Source organism: Physeter macrocephalus, chromosome 2 (assembly GCF_002837175.3).
Source record: "Physeter macrocephalus isolate SW-GA chromosome 2, ASM283717v5, whole genome shotgun sequence".
Taxonomy (NCBI): domain Eukaryota; kingdom Metazoa; phylum Chordata; class Mammalia; order Artiodactyla; family Physeteridae; genus Physeter; species Physeter macrocephalus.
Genome location: NC_041215.1, coordinates 103,181,104 through 103,203,707, shown reverse-complemented (window position 1 = coordinate 103,203,707; position 22,604 = coordinate 103,181,104). Strand labels below are relative to the sequence as shown.

The following is a 22,604-nucleotide window of genomic DNA, read 5'->3' as shown; positions in this document are numbered from 1 at the left end:
TTCTTTCATAGGTTCTACGCATTTTATTAAAACAATATTTTTAACCTCACTCTTCTTTTGGATTAAGTCTATTTAGACATACACTTGCCCCATCAGTTGTATGAAACTAAGTGACAATTATGTGCAGTACTATTATTAATTATACTATTATGGCAATCTAATTCTGCAAGGGATCTTATAAGAATAAGAAAGTACCTTCACAAAGAAGCACTCATATGTTTTAAATGTTTCCTAATTAAAAATTAATAATTTAAAAGAAAATAATTTTATATTTAAAGTGTTTTTCATCTGGCACCAAAAGCAAAATGAACTGCCTCTTTGGTCAGGTCAGTTTCAAGTATTTAATATGTCACAAGAATTAAGGGGTCATTGAAAGTTCACACAATTCTAGTGAATATCTCAAAATTATTTGTGTCATAAAATAATACCACTAGAATGAATGGACCTAACCAAACCCTATACTGTGGCCAGAAAGCAAAATTATCCCCATCACTTTCCTTTTCTCAGTCATTGCACAAGAAGCCCCTGATTGCTAGTTGTCTTAATTTTGTTTGTTTATTTGAGCTTATTTTGCAAAATATTAAAAAGCTGGGAGAAATGAGGATTTTAAAAACGAGTGTTACTTCCTCAAGCCTGGTTTATCCTAGTAATCAGTATTTTATCTGACCCTGTCTGATCTAGTCTTGCAAGATCAAACGTCCAGGCCAGCAAGCAGACAGTAAACAAAGCCTGTGAAGGGTTTCAGTAAACACGAAGATTAGATGTTGAATGAAAATTAAACTCCTTGAACTAGTTCTCTGTACTAAAGTGGTTAAGTGGGTTGTGATTAAAAGAAATAAGTAATTATGATCATTATAGCTGAAATGATATAATGTTACCACATTTAAAGCACCTCTTGTACCCAAAAATGATTGTGTCATTTACAAAGTGGTGCCTCGAAGTTGAATAGAGAAATCAGTGTCCTCTGACCTGGTTCCATAAGGCAGCCCTTGCTTAGCCATGGTGGTCAGGACAATGCCTTTAATCAACTGCCGGTACTTCTGCCTCTGCTGTTGTTTAGCTCTGATGAGGTAAAAGTAACTTAACTTTTTTTATTTTTTAAACATCTTTATTGGACTATAATTGCTTTACAATGGTGTGTTAGTTTCTGCTTTATAGCAAAGTGAATCAGCTATACATATACATATATCCCCATATCTCCTCCCTCTTGCGTCTCCCTCCTACCAGTAACTTAACTTTTGTCTACCTTATTCTTCTGGGTCATGAAAGAAATTTTGCTTTCAGTTTTGGATCTAAATTAAGGTTCTTGGCAAGGAAGTTTGTCTGCCCTCTGCCTATATTGCACCTGTGTAAAGTAATGACAACATCAAATCCTTGAATTTTATATATATATTAGATTAATTGAAATAGAAACATCCCTTCTGCAAACAAGCACTTTCCATCTTACTGGTTTGCCAAAAATTGAAAGAGCCTTGTCCATTTACACTGGTAATCACTGATGTGCCTTCATTGATCACCTTATCCTTCTTAACCTTCCAATTAGGAGCTTATTGGTAGTGTCACCAAGTGGAAGAATGGTACGTGGGGAATGCCTTGGACCCTAAGCTCAGATGTGGACTCATTTCTTTTTTTTTTTTTTTTTTGTGGTATGCGGGCCTCTCACTGTTGTGGCCCCTCCCGCTGCGGAACACAGGCTCTGGACGCGCAGGCTCAGCGGCCATGGCTCACGGGCCCAGCCGCTCCGCGGCATGTGGGATCTTCCCGGACCGGGGCACGAACCCATGTCCCCTGCATCGGCAGGCGGACTCGCAACCACTGCGCCACCAGGGAAGCCCTGGACTCATTTCTTGCTTGGATCTTAAGAAGCTTTTTCTAGCTGTACTGGTAGCTGCTTCTTTAGCCTGAATGTGTTTATTCATAAATGTTTAAAGAAGTAAAAACAATCCTTAGTCAACAGTGTGGTTTGTAGATGGAAAGAAACAAACTTGCTATCTTCTCATATTTATAAGCCATTTAAAAAAGAATGGAGGGGCTTCCCTGGTGGCGCAGTGGTTGCGCGTCCGCCTGCCGATGCAGGGGAACCGGGTTCGCGCCCCGGTCCGGGAGGATCCCACGTGCCGCGGAGCGGCTGGGCCCGTGAGCCATGGCCGCTGAGCCTGCGCGTCCGGAGCCTGTGCCCCGCAATGGGAGAGGCCACAACTGAGGGAGGCCCGCATACCACAAAAAAAAAAAAAAAAAAAAAAGAATGGAAAGGGAAAAAAGATCTGCTTTTCTAACCCCTTCCTTTCTTCATCCATCCATCCATCCATCATCTATACTTACTATTTGTAAGAATTATAAGACACAATTCCTGGTTTCAAAAAGCCTACATTCTCTATGAAATAATAAACAATATAACATATTTTACTATCATTCAAAAAGAAATTTGAGCATCTACTATATATACCTGGCAGGATTTTAAGTGGGGATCATTACCTAGTCCTTTCTTGCAAGAAAGTTACAGTCACAATTAGATAATTAATTTAAATAAAATGTTTAGTGAGTATCTCTACTACAGCCCATATTCAGTGCTAGAAGCAGTGAGAGACATTCAGAAACACTTAAGATATGGTTCCTACCTCTAGTTGTGTCGCCCTCAACCTAGCAGGGGGGTGGCCATATAAGTATATCTGGCAAATATATAACAGTGGTATAAACTAGTATAGTGGTAACACAGAGAAAGGTCCATTAATTATACCTGCTGAGTGTCAGGGGATAATTCGAGAAGAAGTAGCACATGAGTTATACCTTAAGGACAAATAGAGTTTTGCAGAGAGGACAAGGAGAAGGAAGAACCTTTCAGGCAAATGCAAGTTCATGAGTATAGATGCAGGGGTGCAGAAGAGCATGATATATTTCGGAAATTATGGGTGGTTGTCCAGTACATCTAGAATGGCAGTGCATTTATCATGATACTGTAATATAACATGCCCAGATGGCTAAGATTTTTGATTGGTGAAAAGGAAAAGATAACAGCATGGCAGGGTGTGGGACTGATGGTGGCACCAAACATTGGTAAAAGAGCAGAAATGTTTGGGACCTGGCTGTGGGGAGCGTTCATGTTATAGTGATGAAAAATAAAGCTGGGAAGGTAGTAAACACATCTTAGGGAACTCTGAAAGCCCAGTTGAGATAGACTGAGAATCATTGAAGGTTTTTCAGCAATGAAGCAATGATGCAAATGGTGGTTTTAAAAAAAAACAACCAAACACATCCTCTAGAAGCCATCTAAAACCATGTATGGATATGAATATGTTTATGGCAGGAGGGGAGGCAAATGGGAGGGAGAAGGGGTGGTGTGCACACCCTGGAGGATGCAGACAAAATAGAATCTATTGCAGTAAGATGGTGAGGGAGGTAGAGCTTTGGCTCTGGTGGCAGGAATGAGAAAGAGAGAAGTGACCAATGCAATATGTGTGTGGGAAGAGAAAGGGAAATCAAAGTAGAGTCCAAGGTTTTGAGCTAAAGTGCCTCTTGATGGTTTTGACAGAAATGGGCTGATATAAACTGAGAGGAAGTTGCTGATGCTTCAGTGAGAGTTGGTGAACTAGGTAGAAATATCCACTGGGCTGTTCAAGGTGTGGAGCCACCTGACCAAAAGACAGGACTAGAGAATAGATTCTGGAGCTAATTTTTTAGATGTAATAGTTAAAATGATACCAAAAGAGGATTCTCTGAAGGGGAGAGTGAGGACAGGAGGGGTTGGAAGCTTTGAGAGGTAAAAGGGCCATGGGTTAAGAAGACATGATTAGGAAGAAAGTGAGATTTCATGGAAACCAAGGGAAGATGGGTTACCAGTGGAGAAATGTTATCAAGGGTGACAGGAGGAGGAGAAGGAGAAGAGGTGATTGGAGGCTCTTAACTTTGGCAAAAACGGGACCATAATGACATTGAAGGGAGCGATTTCCCTGTCGTGTGAGAACAAAGAGAAACTATATGCATCTGAGATGGAAGGTGGCACGGAAATGAGGATAGCAGATACTGAGTGAATGAGGAAAGGATATAAGAGCAGCTAACTGCAGCATTAGGGTTAAGTGTACCTATACTTCCACCCCACCCCAATACTCAGGAGAAAGATGATGGAGCCACAGGAGGCCAAGGGCTCTGAAGGGGAAGCGGGGTGGTGAGCGACAGTTCGCAAACTAGGAAGAGATGGGGCACAGAGGATGATTTGCCTTTGAAAGAAAGAGAAATAGCTTTGCTTCAGAGCCTGGAGGAAAGGAAGGAAGATGGATAAGGAGACAAGTTTTTGGAGATGGAGTGAGTGGTAGAGAATGAGGCAGCTCATGCCATGTGGTAGGGGTGGGGGTGGGCTGTTGTGATTATCTAGCAGTGAAGGAGAGAATGGTTGGTATGGGGGCTTGGTGGTGAGCCCTAAAACAGGTTCTGGACCAACTATGTTTGGGAAACAATGAGAGAGAAGTAGGGAGTTGAACTGAGATGACATAGTTAAGGGTTGTGGTCCAGGTCTCTTTAGTTCTTAGCTTTTTCTTATAGTGAGCTTTAGATTTCTCATAGTTTCAGATTTCCTTTTGTCTTGCTGAGAATCAAAATTAAAAACTCAAAAACAAAAATCTGGTGGTGCTTGATGAAGAATCTACAGAGTTGTGAAATGAGAGCTTTTGTATGTAGACCAGGAAATACCCAGCTTATTTAAAATCTGGTATGATTGTGGCGACATCCTCTTATTTTGGGGAAACCCATAGGTTAAAATCAGAGAATTCTCTTGGTCTCTTGATCGACTAAATAAAAATTATTATTTGTGTTTCCTCAGATGATTTACAGAGTTAAAAGCTGAAAAGCACTTATGTTTGCAAGGTGCTTGAAGCCCTTAAATATAAGTGCTATGTAAGATGCTAGGACTACAATGACAGTTGTCTATGGTAGACAGTTGTTTAACTTGCTCCTTGTCTGACTGGTGATATGATTCTTACCCTATGCAAGAATTTGAGATTATCTGACCTTAGACTTCTGAACTCTCAAGGGAATGGACATAAATCTAGAATCATCTGGAGTACAAGCCAGGCTATGAGTTCTAACATTTGGCCTTTCAAGCTGTCACCTTCCAAGTTCCATGTTCCATAGTAATTTTGATTCTTGAATAATCTCCCTACTAGACCAAAAATCCCTTGAAAGAACATCTGGGGGACTCATCCATTTTGTGCCATCCTCCAAGCCCTGTGAACATAGGACTTTGTATATTGTAGATGCTTAGTAAATATTAATAGAATTGAATTTAATATAGATGAATTTATTTGAACATATGCACTTAGAACAGTTTTATTTTTGGACATATTATATTGTTACTAAATCTTATTTGCTATCGGACGTCTCAGTTGAGAGAAGAAAGAAAACCTTTGTCTTGTTCCTGATCTTAGTGGAAATGGTTTCAGTTTTTCACCATTGAGAACAATGTTGGCTGTGGGATTGTCATATATGGCCTTTATTATGTTGAGGTAAGTTCCCTCTATGCCTACTTTCTGGTGGAGCCCTCATCTCCCAAAGGTTAGAAGAGACTTATGTTAGGAGTGATAAGGACTTGCAGTAGGAAGTCAGTGGGTAAAAAGGAATATTCTGTGGGGACTTGTGTCAGGTTTGGAGGTTGGGGCAGAAGTGAAAGGTGTCATAAATATATCAAGTCTGATGAAAGTTGTAACATGTTATAATCACATATACATGTTCATAATAAACTCAGAAGGTCTGGAACAATATATATATTAAAAAAAAAAAAGAAAACCTTTGCTTGTTTAATTCATATTACAAATGTCCTTAGCAAATTAGTTATCGGTTAAAATCATTCTTTTTTTCTGTTAATTAGTTATTGAGCTAAAGATTTAGCAATTGTTAATCAATTCCACTGAAAGAGACAGTAACACCTTTGTTAAGTAAAAATTCGGGACCATTTATGTAGCCTAAGAAAAACATCCCTTTGAGGTGTTTCCAGCTAGTTTATTGAGTATTTTACTTAAAAAAATGACCCCAAACATTTAAGTCCTGTGAAATCAGAGAGAATGGCCAATGGAAAATAATGAATTATGGGTTGATTATTTCTTTGATTCACTTTTCCTTGTTAGGTTGAATTAAAGAATTAATCCACATAGAATGCTCCTGAATGATAATGTTAAGTTTCTGAAATGTCATTTTTTTCCTATCATGTATGAATTCACCTCTGAAATTATAGTTTTAAATTAAAACAGAGTAAAAATTGAGATATTATTAGATATAAGTAGCTTTAACCTATACAGAAAGCTATAGGAATATTTGAAATGATCAGTGTTATCAAACTATTATAAAGCATTGTTTGAAACCAAAAGGGACAATAGCATTCAGACACAGTAAAGGAGGACAATGCTTACTTTTTCCATGGAACATAATGGGTCCTATGAACTTTTATTGTCAAAAAACAAAGGTGTTCAGCTTCAAGTTGCTTTATGGTAGATAATATATGTTTTTGTGGATCTTAATATGATGGAAAAAGGAAGTTGATAATAAGGGGAAAATATACCTAAGAAAACCCGTCATATGGTATTATCACAATGCCGGCTGGTATACTTCACTTTTGGGGCTGGAAGCATTTTCCTTCCAAGTCTTGTTTTATTAGGAGTTAACAAGTTGGCTCTGAATATCTTGCTCTAGGCAAAGACTTTGCAAGCAAGTTCTCAACCCAGAGACAGATTCTCTTTAACAAATTTAGAGGAAAAAAAAATCTTTAGGTTTCATAGTCCTAAAAGAGTTATTTTTTTTCTTTTGCCCTTCAGCCCTTTCAGACTCCTAATATTTTCTTTAATTATATATAGTGAACTCTTCTGGTTATAGTTTTGTTTTTAATTTCCAATAGTGTGGGATTTGTATCTGGTATATATGGAATATTGGCTTTAGCTCTTGAGATCATGTCTGTCTATGTTTGTGTTAACAGGAAAGCAGTTTTTATATAACAAATTGACTTTGTACCTACAGGTATTGACTAGGAGAGAATAAGTCGGAGGTATTTTCAGTGATTGGGCATGTTCATTGTTGGCAGACAGGATGCTGTTCTGGTTTGTCAGGAAAATTAGTGTTATGTTTACATTCTAAAAAGAGTTTTAACTCAGTGAAAGACTTTGGGTGGACAGTAGGGCTTTTTAATGTTAATGTGTAGCCTAGTTCGGAGAGAGGAGTCTAAATAAATATCAGGTTGAATCATATGTAAATGCCATTTTCGTAGGTCAAAATTGTTGTATGTCACCAATTTCATATAGTAGTTCAATCATATATGAATTTATTGTGATTGCCTGAGATTCTCAGGTTATTACCACATTACATGAGTGTGCATACCCCATTTTATTTTTTCTTGGTTACCTGTTTCAAACAAACACTTCATATTTACAGAGTTTATAAAAAGTACTTTCAAAAGCTCTCAGTTGCGTGTTTCACGTCTTTCATCAGTCAGGTGGGACTCCGTGCTGATGACACTCATTTGGGGACGAAGCCTTTTGGCTGCAAGAAAAATAAAAGAATGGAAGGATTCATGAAAATAAATATAGTGTGTGTGAAATTGTATTACAGATGACTAGAATGAGCTGCTAATAAACAACAAAATAGGGATTAAAAGGAGCTATGTTTTATCATCAAATAGAAATGCATTTTATATCGTAGGCAGTTGTTACAGGCCCATCTATACTCAGTTAAATTGTCTGAAGCAAATCTATAGATGGAGTTCTTTCATGCTAGTATTATTCAGTACTGTATCTGTAGGGGCTGTCATCATTCTGGTACATAGTAGTTGATTAATAAATATCTATCGGGGCTTCCCTGGTGGCGCAGTGGTTGAGAATCTGCCTGCCAATGCAGGGGACACGGGTTCGAGCCCTGGTCTGGGAGGATCCCACACGCCGCGGAGCAACTAGGCCCGTGAGCCACAACTACTGAGCCTGCGCGTCTGGAGCCTGTGCTCCGCAACAAGAGAGGCCACGATAGCGAGAGGCCCGCGCACCGCGATGAGGAGTGGTCCTTGCTTGCCACAACTAGAGAAAGCCCTCGCACAGAAACGAAGACCCAACACAGCAAAAATAAATAAATAAATAAATAAATAAAAACTCAAATAGAAGGGAATGTTAAAAAAAAAAAAATCTATCATATGAATTAAAACAATAAACATGCAAACGCGAATAATCCTGTTTTAGTGATTAGCTCATTCAGTTGGGAAGAATCAGTAATTTCCTCACTGTTTAGAACTGACCGGTTTCTGTAGTCTGTCACATCAGGAAGATTTACAGGGCATAGAGTGGAGGCTTCAGGTTGAGCCCTCACCATTCAGATAACTCACCCACTCATCACGTCACCTATGCATTTTCATGCCACACGCACACACACATACAAACAGAAAGCAGGGCTTGTCTGTCAGAAAGTTGATAAGTCCTGACTTGAACCCTAAAATTAATAACAACCACATGTCCCAAGTTGGGCAGTTTAGCGTAAGCAGTGGAACAAAGACTTTTAAGGTCCTAAGGACATTGGTTTGATTTCTGCTACTTGCTTTAATAGGTTTGCGACATTGTTTTTCTCTGAGCTTCAACTTCTTCTTCAATAACGTGGGCATAATAATATCTATGTCATACAATTGTTATGTGAGAATTAAATGACAGTGATGTGTAAAGGGTTTAGCTCAGTGCCTCAGCTACTATATAAATGGTAGAAGGCTTGACGTTACCTGCAATGCACTTATAATAAAAACACTTTTCTCTAAAGGAAATACAACAAAAGTACTTGTGAAACGTTTAGGCCCCGAGAACTTCACTTTGAGTTATGCAGAAAAAGAGAAAAAAACCCACTCGTTTTCACTGGTCTTGTGATTTGTTTATTATGCTTATGAGGCTAGAGCCAGTAGTCCTAATCATTTTAATTTTTCCTAAATATTTGTCTACATTTGGACTGCTATTTGTCCCTGAACAAGTTACCTGACTTCTCTGGTATTAGACAGGATCATTATCCTTAAAATTGGGGTCCAATGTTGGGGTTTAGTGTCACGGGAGCAGGGAACTTGGGGTGGAGGTTTGGAAGTCCAAGGCAATGATATGCTCAAGAATATCTTTTCCCTGTGCTCAAGGTTTGGGTGCCCATTCAATATTGTCGATTTGATTGGCACCTTTCCCACCAAGAGTGCCAAATGGCCAGCCTATGTCTTACCTTGTAGAATCACTTCCAGAATACTTTTGGAGGCTGAAGGAGTCACAGAGAAATGCACTATCCTTTTTTATTTGGCTTATATTCTTCTATCCAGGGTTTCCAGGATTTGTTCTGGGGAATACTGCAGTGTTCGCTTATTAAGGAATCCGTTAGCACTCCTTCTTGCTACTCTGTTTACATTTGCATAAGCATCTTAATGGTTTAAGGAAAAATCCATAGGCCAGAAATTCCAGAAATTTCTCAGTGCAAAGCCTTGTACCCAATTCATTTCTTTCCACTCATTATAACTGTGGACAAAACCCCAGGGCTTATTTCTCAAAGGCGATTGTGTTAAGGTTTGCATTGAAACACTAGGTTCATAGTTCTGGAAAAAATTATCAGTCTTTTAAGCAGTATTGATAGGTAAACTTGCAAGAGCAATACTACAGCTGCTGCTACTGCCACTGTAATCTACTGTTATTCCTGTTGCATTGGGGAGTTTCACAAAGAGAGATATCCTGGGAAAGTCTTGAATTTTTGCCAAAGAGTCAAAAAACGGAAGCAGTTATTCTGAGAAAGGGAATTGTTTTGAAAATCCTAGCAGCAGTACTCTTTAAGATGCTAACAAGATGCTGGAAGGTTGCTTTAAAACCAGTTAACAGGTAATCTTTCTCATTTGACAGGTAATCCCACGATCACCCAGCTAGTTAGAACTCAGGTTTAAAAATCCCAGTTTGCTCTTCTTTCCACCTGTCCTATGCTATCTTGCTTTGATTGACAGACTTCTCTACATATCAGATGCTTTACCTTTTGCTCATAAATCCTCTTCAGAAAGTATACTTTGGGGCATAAAGTCATTGGAGTATATTTGGAGTATTGAAATTTTACTGGGTTTACTTTACATAGCATCTATAGCAAATATAGATGTAATAAAAATAATGAAATCTAACAGAGAAACACTAAACTGAAGAAGAAAAACGTGTGTGTGTGTGTGTGTGTGTGTGTGTGTGTGTGTGTGTATTTCTTTTAGTTAGGACCTTTTTGATACCTACTCATTCCCTGGAAAATAAAAGCAATCCATTAAACATTTGCTTTTTTAAAATACTGTTGTAATAAACTATAATGGAAAAGAATAAAAAAAAATATAGATATATACATATATATGTATAACTGAATCACTTTGCTCTACACATGAAACCAACACAATATTGTAAATCAACTATGCTTCAGTTAAAAAAACTGTAGGACACTTTCCTTCTTTCTTTTGGTTAATGTAAATGTTACATGTATACATTTGAAGCATGTTTTATTCCTTAAGTTTTCTTTCCATTGTTTATTTATAATAAATTTTGAAACTTAAAGCCACATTTATGTAGCATTCCTGTAAATTTAATTTCAAGAGTTGTGAGATTGTCATTTTGTTTCCCATCTATTCTGCTGTCTCCTAATTTGAAGGTCAGGATATGAACTATTAAGCCTCATTTGGAGAAGCTGAATCTAACATATTCCTGCATATGCCATGAAGCATGTGATTCTAAATTGACAACGAATTCTTCTAAACTGTAGGGATTTGTTTGAAAAAGTAACATGATGTAACATGGCATAGTTACTTAAACCCAAGGGAAGGTTGCAATTCTTTAGGTGACCTTTGGGAAACAGCAGACATTGGTCAGAATGTCCTAATCAGGAAATTTTGAAATGTCAAGCCTAATCTGTTAATCATAATTATATAGATATTTTCTGAAATTTACAGTAGCACTTTAATAAAGATCTTTCACATAGACACTGATCATCTAAAATTTACTCTTACAATTCTAAGATAATAATATTTTCCCTATGGCAAAACTGAGATCCAGAGAATCTCCAATTTGCTCAGAGACCCCACAGCTAGTAAGAGTTAGAATGTAGATTTGAATGCACTTTTCTAGTATCAGGTCCAGTCAATGCTTCTTCAGTATAGCAAAAACTAAACTAATCATCAACAAAAACTAAAGCTATAGAGAAGAAAATTTAAAATGTTTAGATACATTTATAGGATAGTGAACGTTCAGTCAGATTGAATCCTTGATGTCATTAGGGTTTAGAGAAAAAAATGGAATATGACAGTTATAAATGTCTGGTATAATCTCAAAAGACAACAAGAACATAAAAGCAAAGACAGTATAGAACAGTGATTCTCAAACTTTAGCATGCATAAAAATCACCTGGCAGCTGTATTTTGTATAATCTCAAAAGACAGTAAGTAAAAGCAAAAATGATATAGACGTTGATTCTCAAACTTTAGTGTACATAAGAATCATTGGAAATTTGGTATACATAAGAACTCTAAGAGATCCTGAATTTGTATTTCTAAGAGTCTTCCAGGTAATATGGATGTTGATGGTTCAAGGGACTGTATTTTGAATATCTCTGACCTAGCGCAAAACTGAAATGTACAATTTACGTCCCTCCATCTATGCCAGTACACACACAGACACAGACACAGACACACACAGGCAAGGTGAATGTAACAGTAATGGTAAACTGCATAGTGCCAGATACTGTTTTAAGTGTTGATATATATTCTCATTTAATCACACAGTAATCCTTCATGGTAGGCATAAGTTTTAACCCACATTAAATATACAAGGAAACTAAGGCACAGGGAAGTTAAGTAGCCTACCCGAGGTAACACATCTACCAAATGGTAGAGCTGAGATTTAAACCCTTGCAGTCTGGCTTAGAAATCTCTGCTTTTAACTATTATACCATACATCTTTCCCAACAGCTGAAAACATATTTACCCAAAATTGCAATAAAGAAATTTTAATAAAAAATTAAGTGCCAGAGAGGAATATAAGACAAGATTTATATATAGACATATTTTTTTTGAGTATTTAGAATGTTCTTGCAACCACCTAAAATACATATGTATATATCAGGGATTTGTGATTATTAAAATAAGTACTTGACTTCAAAATGTACTTAAAATTCCATGAAATAAAATGAGATTTTTAAACCAAATATCTTTTCATTGTAATGTGGATAAATCCCTGGGGAGGAGTGTCACTTTCTTGTCTATGAACAACCTGCCATAGCCAGCGGTCTTGGACATTGAATAGCTAATATTCATAGGGTGCTCTTGGTTAGAACATCAACTCTCTGAGCTTGGGAAGGCTTCAGGAGCCCATGGGATTCTAATACAGGGCTGCAAAGGCCTCTCCTACTTTGGAGTTATATAGAACCCCAGAAGCTCAGAGGGTGGTTACATAATTGTTTCCCAGTCTTTGCAATCTTCACTCAATCCCAGAAAGCTCAAAGGAATTGGCAAGGTCCTACTGGAACTGTGAGTTTCTCAGAAACCGGAGCAGACTCCGGATCTGAATTATCCACCGGCAAGGCCCCAGGACTGGGACCCTCCTCCAGAGGTTGAAATAGCTACAGAGAGCTGCTCAGCTACCCAATGTAGAAATATTTCAGCCCCACTTGCCTCAACAGCCTCAAGCCACACTCTGTCTGGGGACTCGTACTTGAAGCTGGGGTAATCATTCCTTCCCAGGCACTTCCCACTCCACAGATTACCTTTAGGACTTAGGTAATCGTAGAATCAAATTCACTGAATTAAATTGCAGCCCTGATGTAAAGTCCTGGAAGCAGTTGTGTTTTTAATGTCTCTTGGTAATCATTCCTTCCCAGGCACTTCCCACTCCACAGATTACCTTTAGGACTTAGGCAACCGTAGAATCAAATTCACTGAATTAAATTGCAGCCCTGATGTAAAGTCCTGGAAGCAGTTGTGTTTTTAATGTCTCTTTAATAAGTAAGCATTTTGGCTTTATTGAGAATATTTTCTGTTGTGAATGTGAACATTGCGTTCGTCACGAGAGGCAGTGCTACCTTTTATCCTTCATGTTTTTAAGGATTTCTGATCCATGGCTGAGTATGGCAGAGATAAGATGGGCCCTCAGAGCCAGGGAGTTACCTTTGGTCTTGGTTTAGTTTAAGATAGACTTAACATGATGTTTTCTATCAGAATGAAAAAGCAAAACACAAAACCAGGCGCTGCTGTTAGGTCTACATTTCAGTCATTGTGGTTACTTTCAAAAAATTTAAAAAGAAAGAAAGAAAAAGGGAGGAAGAGAGGGAAGGAGGGAGGGAAGGAAGGAAGGAAGGAAGGAAGGCCAGAAAGAAAAGGGAAAAGAAAGACTGAAGGCCCAGGCTCAGTTTTCAGATTGAGTCTGGTACATTGTTGATGCTTCTCTGACTTTTTTTTAAGCATTTGTATTTCATCTGCTGTGATGTAAGAGGTTAAAATATTATTCTGGGGCTTCCCTGGTGGCGCAGTGGTTGAGAGTCCACCTGCCGATGCAGGGGACACGGGTTCATGCCCCGGTCCGGGAGGGTCCCACATGCTGCGGAGTGGCTAGGCCCGTGAGCCATGGACGCGGAGCCTGTGGTCCGCAACGGGAGAGGCCCCAGCAGTGAGAGGCCCGCGTACCCCCCCAAAAAAAAAATATATATATATATATAATTCTGATATTATCAGTATAAGAGTGGCAGCAGAAAAAAAAGAAAAAGTTTTTCAGATTTGGCAAAATCTGTGCAAACCGTTCCTGAAACCATGAACCACCTTGGTCAGGAGAGATGCAGCCTGTTGGTGAGCATTTGATTTTTAGGCATTCTTAAAGTTGGGATCATTTTTTTTTTTTCTTTACTTTTGGAAGTAAAGAACTTGGCTTTTATTGATAGAGCTGTCAGGGGCTGGAGAACATTGACAAAGATTCTTTGTTTGACCAAACTTTAGACAGGCTCCTGAACCTTCTCCTAGGCCCATCTGTGTACTTCCTTGAAAAATCCAGTTTTACAAGAACCCTGCTAAGTCAGTTTAACCAGAACCCCCCAGCCTTGTATCTGATCACCCTTGATATCTCATTCTCATCAGGTTCCTCATCCTCCACCATCCCCCAGGTGATGTCTGATCACCCTAGCCTGTCTTCAGCAAAGAATCCTGTTAGGTTGGTTTAGCCAGAATCCCACTTTCTCCTGATGTTTCCTTTTAGTAATTTTCCATCCCCTGACCTCCACCCTGCTCCTTGGCTATAAATTCCCACTTGCCCGTGCTGTATTTGGAGTTGGGCCCAATCTCTCTCCCCACTGTAAAATCCCATTGCTGTGGTCCCTATACCTATTGCGATGGTCCTGGATAAGGTCTGCCTTAACATCTTTTTTTTTTTTTCCGGTATGCGGGCCTCTCACTGCTGTGGCCTCTCCCGTTGCGGAGCGCAGGCTCCGGACGCGCAGGCTCAGCGGCCATGGCTCGCGTTTTTTTTTTTTCCGGTATGCGGGCCTCTCACTGCTGTGGCCCCCCCCGTTGCGGAGCGCAGGCTCCGGACGCGCAGGCTCAGCGGCCATGGCTCGCGGGCCCAGCCGCTCCGCGGCATGTGGGATCTTCCCGGACCGGGGCACGAACCTGTGTTCGCTCATCGGCAGGCGGATTCTCAACCACTGCGCCACCAGGGAAGCCCTGCCTTAACATCTTTAACAAGTGTTGTTGAATATTTTTTTCTTTAACAACATAGGGAGTGTCTTTAGTCTCGTAGACAAAATTTTGACCCTGGTAGCCCATGGATGGGCAGGATCTAGTTTTCAGAAATGTTTTGTTTGGCTTTTATTGTGTTTTGAAAATAGAATTATTTGCCAATACCTAAATTTAGGAGCTATCATGTAAAAATCCAGATTTTTTTCATTTTTTTGAAAAAAAATCTAAAGAAATGACCGTATGAGAAAGACAACTGGCTGAATCAAGTTAGTGGCTGCTTTGTTTGGAGTAGGCAGGGTTTCTCTCTCTCCTCCTAGTATCTCTGCGGCCAGCTTCTCTGGCTGTTGTGCTCTACCTGCATGTGTAGGCATTTGCATTTGCAATGCCTTCATTATGGCTTACTAATCAGTTAGTACTTCATGGTGTTACCACATGTCTCTAAGCATGCTTCTATAGTTACTGTTCTTAACTATATGAGACTATAATGCTCTGGGACTCATAAGAAAAAGGAGAATTATTATGTATAATCTTAAAGGACTATGGACTGACATTATTCTGATTCTTACTGCACCAATTTCATAGAGGTTTCATGGAGCTCTGACATTTGTTTTTTTATTAATGATGGGATTTAGATGTATCTGAAGAAAGTAACTCAAATGTAATTAAGTCATTGAAAGATGAAAATACTGACATTTTGGAAAATTGGCTTTTGATAAAGAATGTATACATTAAGAGGGTGTTTCTATGCTTTTTAAGTAGAAAAAGAAATGGATAAACCGTCTGCTTCTTAAGTACCCGAAAACATAATTTGCTACTTGAATTTGCCTTTATTTTGGCTGAATTAAAAAGCAAACAAACAAACAAAAGCGAATCAAATGTTTACCTGAGGACAAATATTTCTGCCTATAAAGTATGACTTCACTCTGGAAGCAGTCCGTGGTCTCTTTACTTCTTTCAATAAGGAACTTACAATAGTAACTTCTGTTCTATGAAAACTGTGTTAGATTACCTTGTTTGAAGGCTCTTAACCATTTGCTTGGTTTGGTTTTCCAGATTGTATACCTTAAGGTTTAATTAATACAATGACTGAAAAATGTTTGCCTTTAGAGAATAAGATTAAAATAATTTGTTCACCTTGAACCTTATGAAGGAAAGGTGAATACAAACTATATGAATTACTTTGAAAGGATTAGGTTGGAAATTGAACTCTTAAAGAAGTTTGAGGTAAACTTTTGACTTATTTAGGGGTTCATAGGAAAGTTAAGCAATCACTCAGTTTTTTTAAAAAGCAGGAAGAAATACTGTATATGTCTGAATATAAGGTGCTCCCAAGATGTGGATGTTTATCTATTTTCCCAACGAGAAGTTTTAAATATATAAAACCTTTAGAAATATAGATAAAATGATCAGATATCTATTTACATATTGTTAATGTATTAATTTACTTCCACATATGTATTTGAAAATCACATATTACATAAAATATTAATTTAGAAATAATCACTTTCCTTGCCTTTATTGTTCATTGGTTGATTTTATTTAAATTTTTTGCATGTGATTTGGTTCTAGTGACTTTGTCATCACTTTGAGTCATCTCAACTAGTTTTCCAGCACACATAATTTCCTAAATTTTTTGAGACTCAGTACTTTTTTGATCAAATATGATTCTGTCACTGTAAACCATATACCAATTTACAAGCACTATTTGTGTATAAGGGGGGCAGTTATTTTAAAAATTTGTCTTATAGGTGAATACTTTTCTGCTCTCCAGCATGTAACCACTCCAAGTAGTGTTCTTTAACATTATATTAATATGCTTTTGCATTATCATATCAAACACTTTCAACTGAAGGAAAAAATTACTAAATCTGTGAGGAATTTTTACTTTAAAAAACAGATTTTGTTAGACTACATCTATAAGCATTTAAAACTAGTAAGGGTAGAGGTTGTTTCAGCCTAATATGTTTTCCCCAAACAAACCTTTGCTTTACATAATAATGTAATACAGAGTTTTAGGTAAGGATTTGACTCTGATGAGACTCTTTCCTGAGGAATATTCTTGAGGGAAGAAAAGAATCTGCCTCATGTATGAACATATATGATACTTTCTTTTTTTCTCCCTTTCAAGGTTATTCCTTAAATCTTTACTAAAGTTCAACAAAACATAAAAGATAGATAACCTGGAGAAAGGGAGAATTTTATTTAATGGCAAATCAAGGCGATGTTATTAATTTTGTGAGACTTTTTTCTTATCCTAGTGCATATCACAATCATTAAAATATCCATTTCTTAAAGAAATATTCCTATAAAAAAGATAGCAGGTGAGGAGATGAAAGGATATACTATGTGACAGACATTTTGTATAAATGTTTCCATAGCTGTAAAATAGTATTTATGTGAGATTTTTATTAGGAGGTAGCAGTTACTTTGACAGGAGACGTTGTCCTTGTCATTTCCTGATAACCATTAACCACAAACTACAGAAGATGAAAACAGCTGGCATTTTTATCACAGAGGGAGATGATACAGCTTGGGAATATGAGAGGATTTAGAATTTGTAATGGTTAGTGGTTTCTGTCTTGGCTATTTAATAAAATACCTAGTTTTAGGAATTAAAGAAGATTGAAGTGGCAAATATTTTTACTTTCGTATCATAACCTATGGAAAAATCTATTATTGTAACATTTTCCAGGAAAGGATAACTCACTTTTACTCTGGGGCTTCCAGCTTTGTATGAAAAAAGTCTACGTCATTAATATACCAAAAATATAATTTAATACTACATGTATCAGAAACAAATTATGCCAACGTTGATAATGATGAATTATCATTTTTATCTTTTAACAGTGGAAAGAGTGGAACGAGAAAACCTTTCAGACTATTGTGTTCTGGGCCAGCGTCCAATGCATTTACCAAATATGAACCAGCTGGCATCCCTGGGGAAAACCAACGAACAGTCTCCTCATAGCCAAATCCACCACAGTACTCCAATCCGAAACCAAGTGCCCGCGTTACAGCCCATCATGAGCCCTGGTCTTCTTTCTCCCCAGCTCAGTCCACAACTTGTCAGGCAACAAATCGCCATGGCCCATCTGATAAACCAACAGATTGCCGTTAGCCGGCTCCTGGCTCACCAGCATCCTCAAGCCATCAACCAGCAGTTTCTGAACCATCCACCCATTCCCAGAGCAGTTAAGCCGGAGCCTACCAACTCTTCTGTGGAAGTATCTCCAGATATCTACCAGCAAGTCAGAGATGAGCTGAAGAGGGCCAGTGTGTCCCAAGCTGTCTTTGCAAGAGTGGCATTCAATCGCACACAGGTACCGTTAGCAATGAACGTCATAATTGGTGATTCAGAATAATACTAAGGACAGATTGTGGCAAGTATTAGTTCTTTTTTATCTCTTTAAAATTTTTTTTATGGATCTCAGAGCATGTAGAATTAGATTAATTAATAATCCTTAGTTCATGAAATACTATCACCATTGATCCATACTTGGCCATATTAATCAATTTCAGTAATGTAATGAATGTCTGTGAACCTACCACCCAACTCAGGACCTGAAATGTTACCAATGACCTTGGTCTCTTTACGTGCTCCTCCTCTCTTCCCTTTTTTTCATTTGCTTTTCCCCAGACGTAACCCTGATCTTGAATTTTGTGCTTATCATTTCTTGTTTTTTAAAACAACTAGTTCTAGAACTATTTATGCCCAATCTATTATTTACCTTGTCTTTGAACTTTATAGAAAGAATATCACTATGTGTCATCATTTCTATAATTTTTTAATAAACCCTTCAAAATGTACAAGTTAGATTTAAGATATTGATACAGTAAAAATGGATCGATTACTCATATTTTTAATGTTTTGAGGGAATTATATGCCAAAATAATATTAAATAAGACGGTAAACAGTTTATTTATTTATGTCTTATTTTATTGAGGGCTGCTTATAATTAAGAAGTTCTTTCCCACCAGTGCTAAACGTGAGTGTGCATCAGAATCACACTGTTTTAAGGCAGTTAAAACACAGATTGCTGGGCCTCTTCCCAGAGTTTCTGATTCACCAGGTCTAGGGTGGGACCCAGAAGTTTGCATGTCTAACAAGGCCCCAGGTGATGCTAATACTGCTGGTCTGGGTCACACTTTGAGAACTAGTAATCTAGCTCTTATACTGTTGTCCCTCTGGTATCTGCAAGAGATTGGTTCCAGGAACCCCCAACGAATACCAAACTCCACAGGTGCTCAAGTCCCTTATATAAAATGGTGCAGTACAGTTGGTCCTTCATATCTGTGGGTTTCACATCCGCAGATACAGAGGACCAACTGTATGAGTAACAAAAAAGTAAAAGTGCATAATCTTAAGGCGCTAACAACCTGGTAGTGAAAAATAAAATGTACCCAGATAATTAGAGTAATATGTGAAGTAAGGTGAATAATGCAGGATAATGTGAGCAGTGATTACAGGGGGTGTTCATGAGGAGTCATTGACTGTCAGTAGAGTGAGTATGGTAAGTCTTTAAGAGGACGGTGGGTTTAAGTTAGCCACCCTACTAAATGCAAGGCAGGAAGCCAAGCTTTGTGCAGATGCAAAGGTGAAAAAGATCATGGGTGAGGACATATGTGAACAACTGATTTGAGTATGAGGTTGCTGGGCAGTTAGACCTTGAAGGATAAATAAAATTTAACAGGAAAACATGGAGAAGAAGGGTATTTTAGGCTAAAAAAATGCACAAGGAAAGTGTTGATTCCGAAAAAGGTGGGATTAGCTGGTAGTTGATAGCAAAGCTAGATAATAAAACTAAAGGTGGAGGGAACAGATCTGAAAAGGTCTTGGGGCCATGCTAAGAACTTTGAACTCTATTTAATAAGCACTGGAAACACTGAAGGTTTTAAGTAGGAATATGCTGTGATCCAATGATCAGAATTGGATCTTAGGAAGACTTTCTTCCCCTTAATGATAGCAAGAGGGTTAGGAATATCATTTAGGAAGCCGCCTTAAGTGTCCAGCTGAAATGTGTAGAAGTTTTGAACAAGACTGACGGCGATGGAGTAGACGGTACAGTCAAAAAGCATTGCGAGAGTAAAGTTGACAGTGCAACTGCCTGGAGTGGAGATAACACCAAGGTTTGAGCCTGGTGACTACGAATAAATAGAAATTATTTAGAGAATCAAGGAGGGCATTGAAAGAGATGGTTGGAGTAAGGTTAAAGTGATTATTTTGGATTGGGCTATTTTGACTTTGAAGTGCTAGCGGACTTCTTAAGATGTGCAGCAGTCATTGAAAATAACAGTTTAGTGCTAAGAAGAGTTGTCAGCGTTAGAGAAAGAGATCAGAAGTTTATTCACAGAGCCTGGGATTTAAAGAGACAGGGGAAGGAAGGGAGAGGCCACCAGCACTACTAACACCAGAAAAAGAGACACAGAAATGCCCAGAGAGGTGGGGGCAGGTGGAGGTGGAAGAAAAGGGAGATGCTGATAAAAGTATAGAGGACCTGGGTAAAGAGTTTCCAGAGGAGACTTGTCCGTGTCTGGAAAACTAAGAAGTCTGGGAAGGGGGAGCTTGAAACCGTGCCATGAGATTTGGCGATTGGTTGGGAGAGATCGTTGGCAAACTTTAGAGTCTAATTTCATTAGAGTGGTGAAGGCAGGAGAGAGAATTTAGGAGTTCAGGAGTGATTAACTCTTGAGGCTACAGCAGCAGTGGCTGCAAATTACTCTTTCCAAAATTTGGTGTTGAAAGGGAGACCAGAAATGGGTTGACAGTTTGAATGTGAGAGGGAGTCAATTTGAGATAGAAGAATTTGTGAGGTAGTTTGGGGCCTCAGCTGAAGTCAAACAGCATGAACGAGTGATGGAACCAACCACTGTGGTTTGGTAACAGTCTTCAGCCATGCTGGAATTGCAGGAGTAGGAGCAGGGAAGAAACTCAGTGGGATTGTTTGAGGTTTGGTGCTGACAGCTTAGGTATGGCAGGAGACCAAGAGGGGTGAAATCTCTTGCTCCCTTGACTCCTAGCTAACTTATACATTCTATTATTGACGGAGTCAATACATCATTTGAAAATGAGTTCGGAGGTTCACAGAGGGCTGCACATGTTCCAAACATCACTCCACCACTATTCTCTTGTGACTCAAAGTGCTGGGGCTGCATTTGTGTGTCCACAGTTATCTGAACTGGGGTTATGAAGAACTCTGATCCTTTTGGGCAAGTCTGTTGCATACTATTATAAAACACAAAGTAGAAGGATGCGTCTTTTAGTCTGTATCTTGCAGTTCTGTGTGTGTGTGTGTGTGTGTGTGTGTGTGTGTGTGTGTGTGTGTGTGCATTCTTTCATCTATCATTCATGTGCACAAATAGGCATTTCAAGGCTAGCCAACATTTTATTGCTGGTTATTTATACCGCTCCTTTGGATAAGGATAAAATTGAGAGCATGGTCGTATTGCTTTGGATTTTAGAATCAAATACAGTATACATTTAATCCAAATAGCATGAAGCATGAGAGAAGAAGGCTTACGATGAGGCTAGACAAAAGGCGGGCCATGTTGGTGTGAGGAAATGCTCTGCCAAGGCCCTAGACTCCTGGAGGTCTGTCTTCTCCTGCACAACTCTTTTTGTCTATTTTTGGGGATTAACGATTTTTCTTTGGCATTGCCATCTTTCAAGTGCCAAGTTATAAAAGGTCTAATTGAAGCATGGAACGCATTTTATTATTTTCCTCGTGCCATTGAATTTGTAAGATGGCTACACCCAGAAAGAAACATTCACATTCAATCAACATGAGCTTGAGTTCATGGGCAAGCCTTGAGGATATCAAATGGAAACTGCATAGGAATGTATGAGTATTTCCTTTTAAATTTCTGCTTTTAATTTGGGAAAGCTTTTCATCCCTCTGGGATCATAACCTGTTGTGTATAAAGCCCAACCTAATCAAGGTAGATGGTATTGACAGAATGACATAGTTTGAACTTAAGCTGGAGGTCAACAGACAGATTGTTTCTGCTGTATATACTGTAGTCACTAACAGCAAGGTTGGACAGCTAGGTTTCACCAGCAGCATTGTTAAATGGAAAATATGGTGTACTATGCCCCATGAAACCAACTGTGGATTTTCCAAATGGTAGGCTTTTTTTTTTAATCACATGAGTGGTAAAATGATTTGTCAGCTATAATAAACAAATAAGAATTAACTTTATAGATAATAACATAAACAACTTGTTAATCTTTGGATAGAAAAGAATCTCAACATTTTTTTCTTAAAGCAAACAAAATCAGATTTTAGATGGACACCTAAAGCCAATATTAGTCTTGTACTCAGTTGTTTTACTGATATGTAGCATATCCTCAGTTTACTGACTATTTTTCAGAAAGAGTTCGTGATAACTATTATTCATTTATTATCAAATTCAATAAAAAGCAATTTTATTTGTCACCCTATAGTTTGTGCTCCTGGATTTGTTCTTGATGATTAGACCAAGAACAAATCTAGCAACTAGTTCCTCTGTGTGTGTGTGTGTGTGTGTGTGTGTGTGTAGAACAAAAATCACATGCACAACATTCATAAATGAATCTAGAGTTGTAAAAAAAAATAGTCTAGATTTTCATGTTTAAGACTTCCAGATGAAAAGCTCAAATTCATAATAAATAGCATTTGAAAATAACAGTTCTTCAAAGAAAAACTATTAATTACTTTGTGTGTCTGATCCATTGCCACTATATCATTTGGTGTTGTAAAGTAACATAATTAAGGGAATGGAGCTATATTTCCAAGAACTTGCTTTTTTTTTTTTTTTTTTTTTTTTTTTGCGGTACGCAGGCCTCTCACTGTTGTGGCCTCTCCCGTTGCGGAGCACAGGCTCCGGACGCGCAGGCTCAGCGGCCATGGCTCACGGGCGCAGCCGC

General features: G+C 38.4%; 1 protein-coding gene across 1 annotated transcript in view; it reads left to right on the top strand.

The window, feature by feature from the left end:
* The window catches only part of SATB2 (SATB homeobox 2), a 200,920-nt gene that overhangs the window by 104,287 nt on the left and 74,029 nt on the right, over window positions 1-22,604 (top strand). Inside the window, exon 6 of the mRNA XM_024124589.2 lies at window positions 17,549-18,021. Coding sequence (XP_023980357.1) covers window positions 17,549-18,021 — 473 coding nt within the window. The remainder of the gene's footprint in view (window positions 1-17,548; window positions 18,022-22,604) is intronic.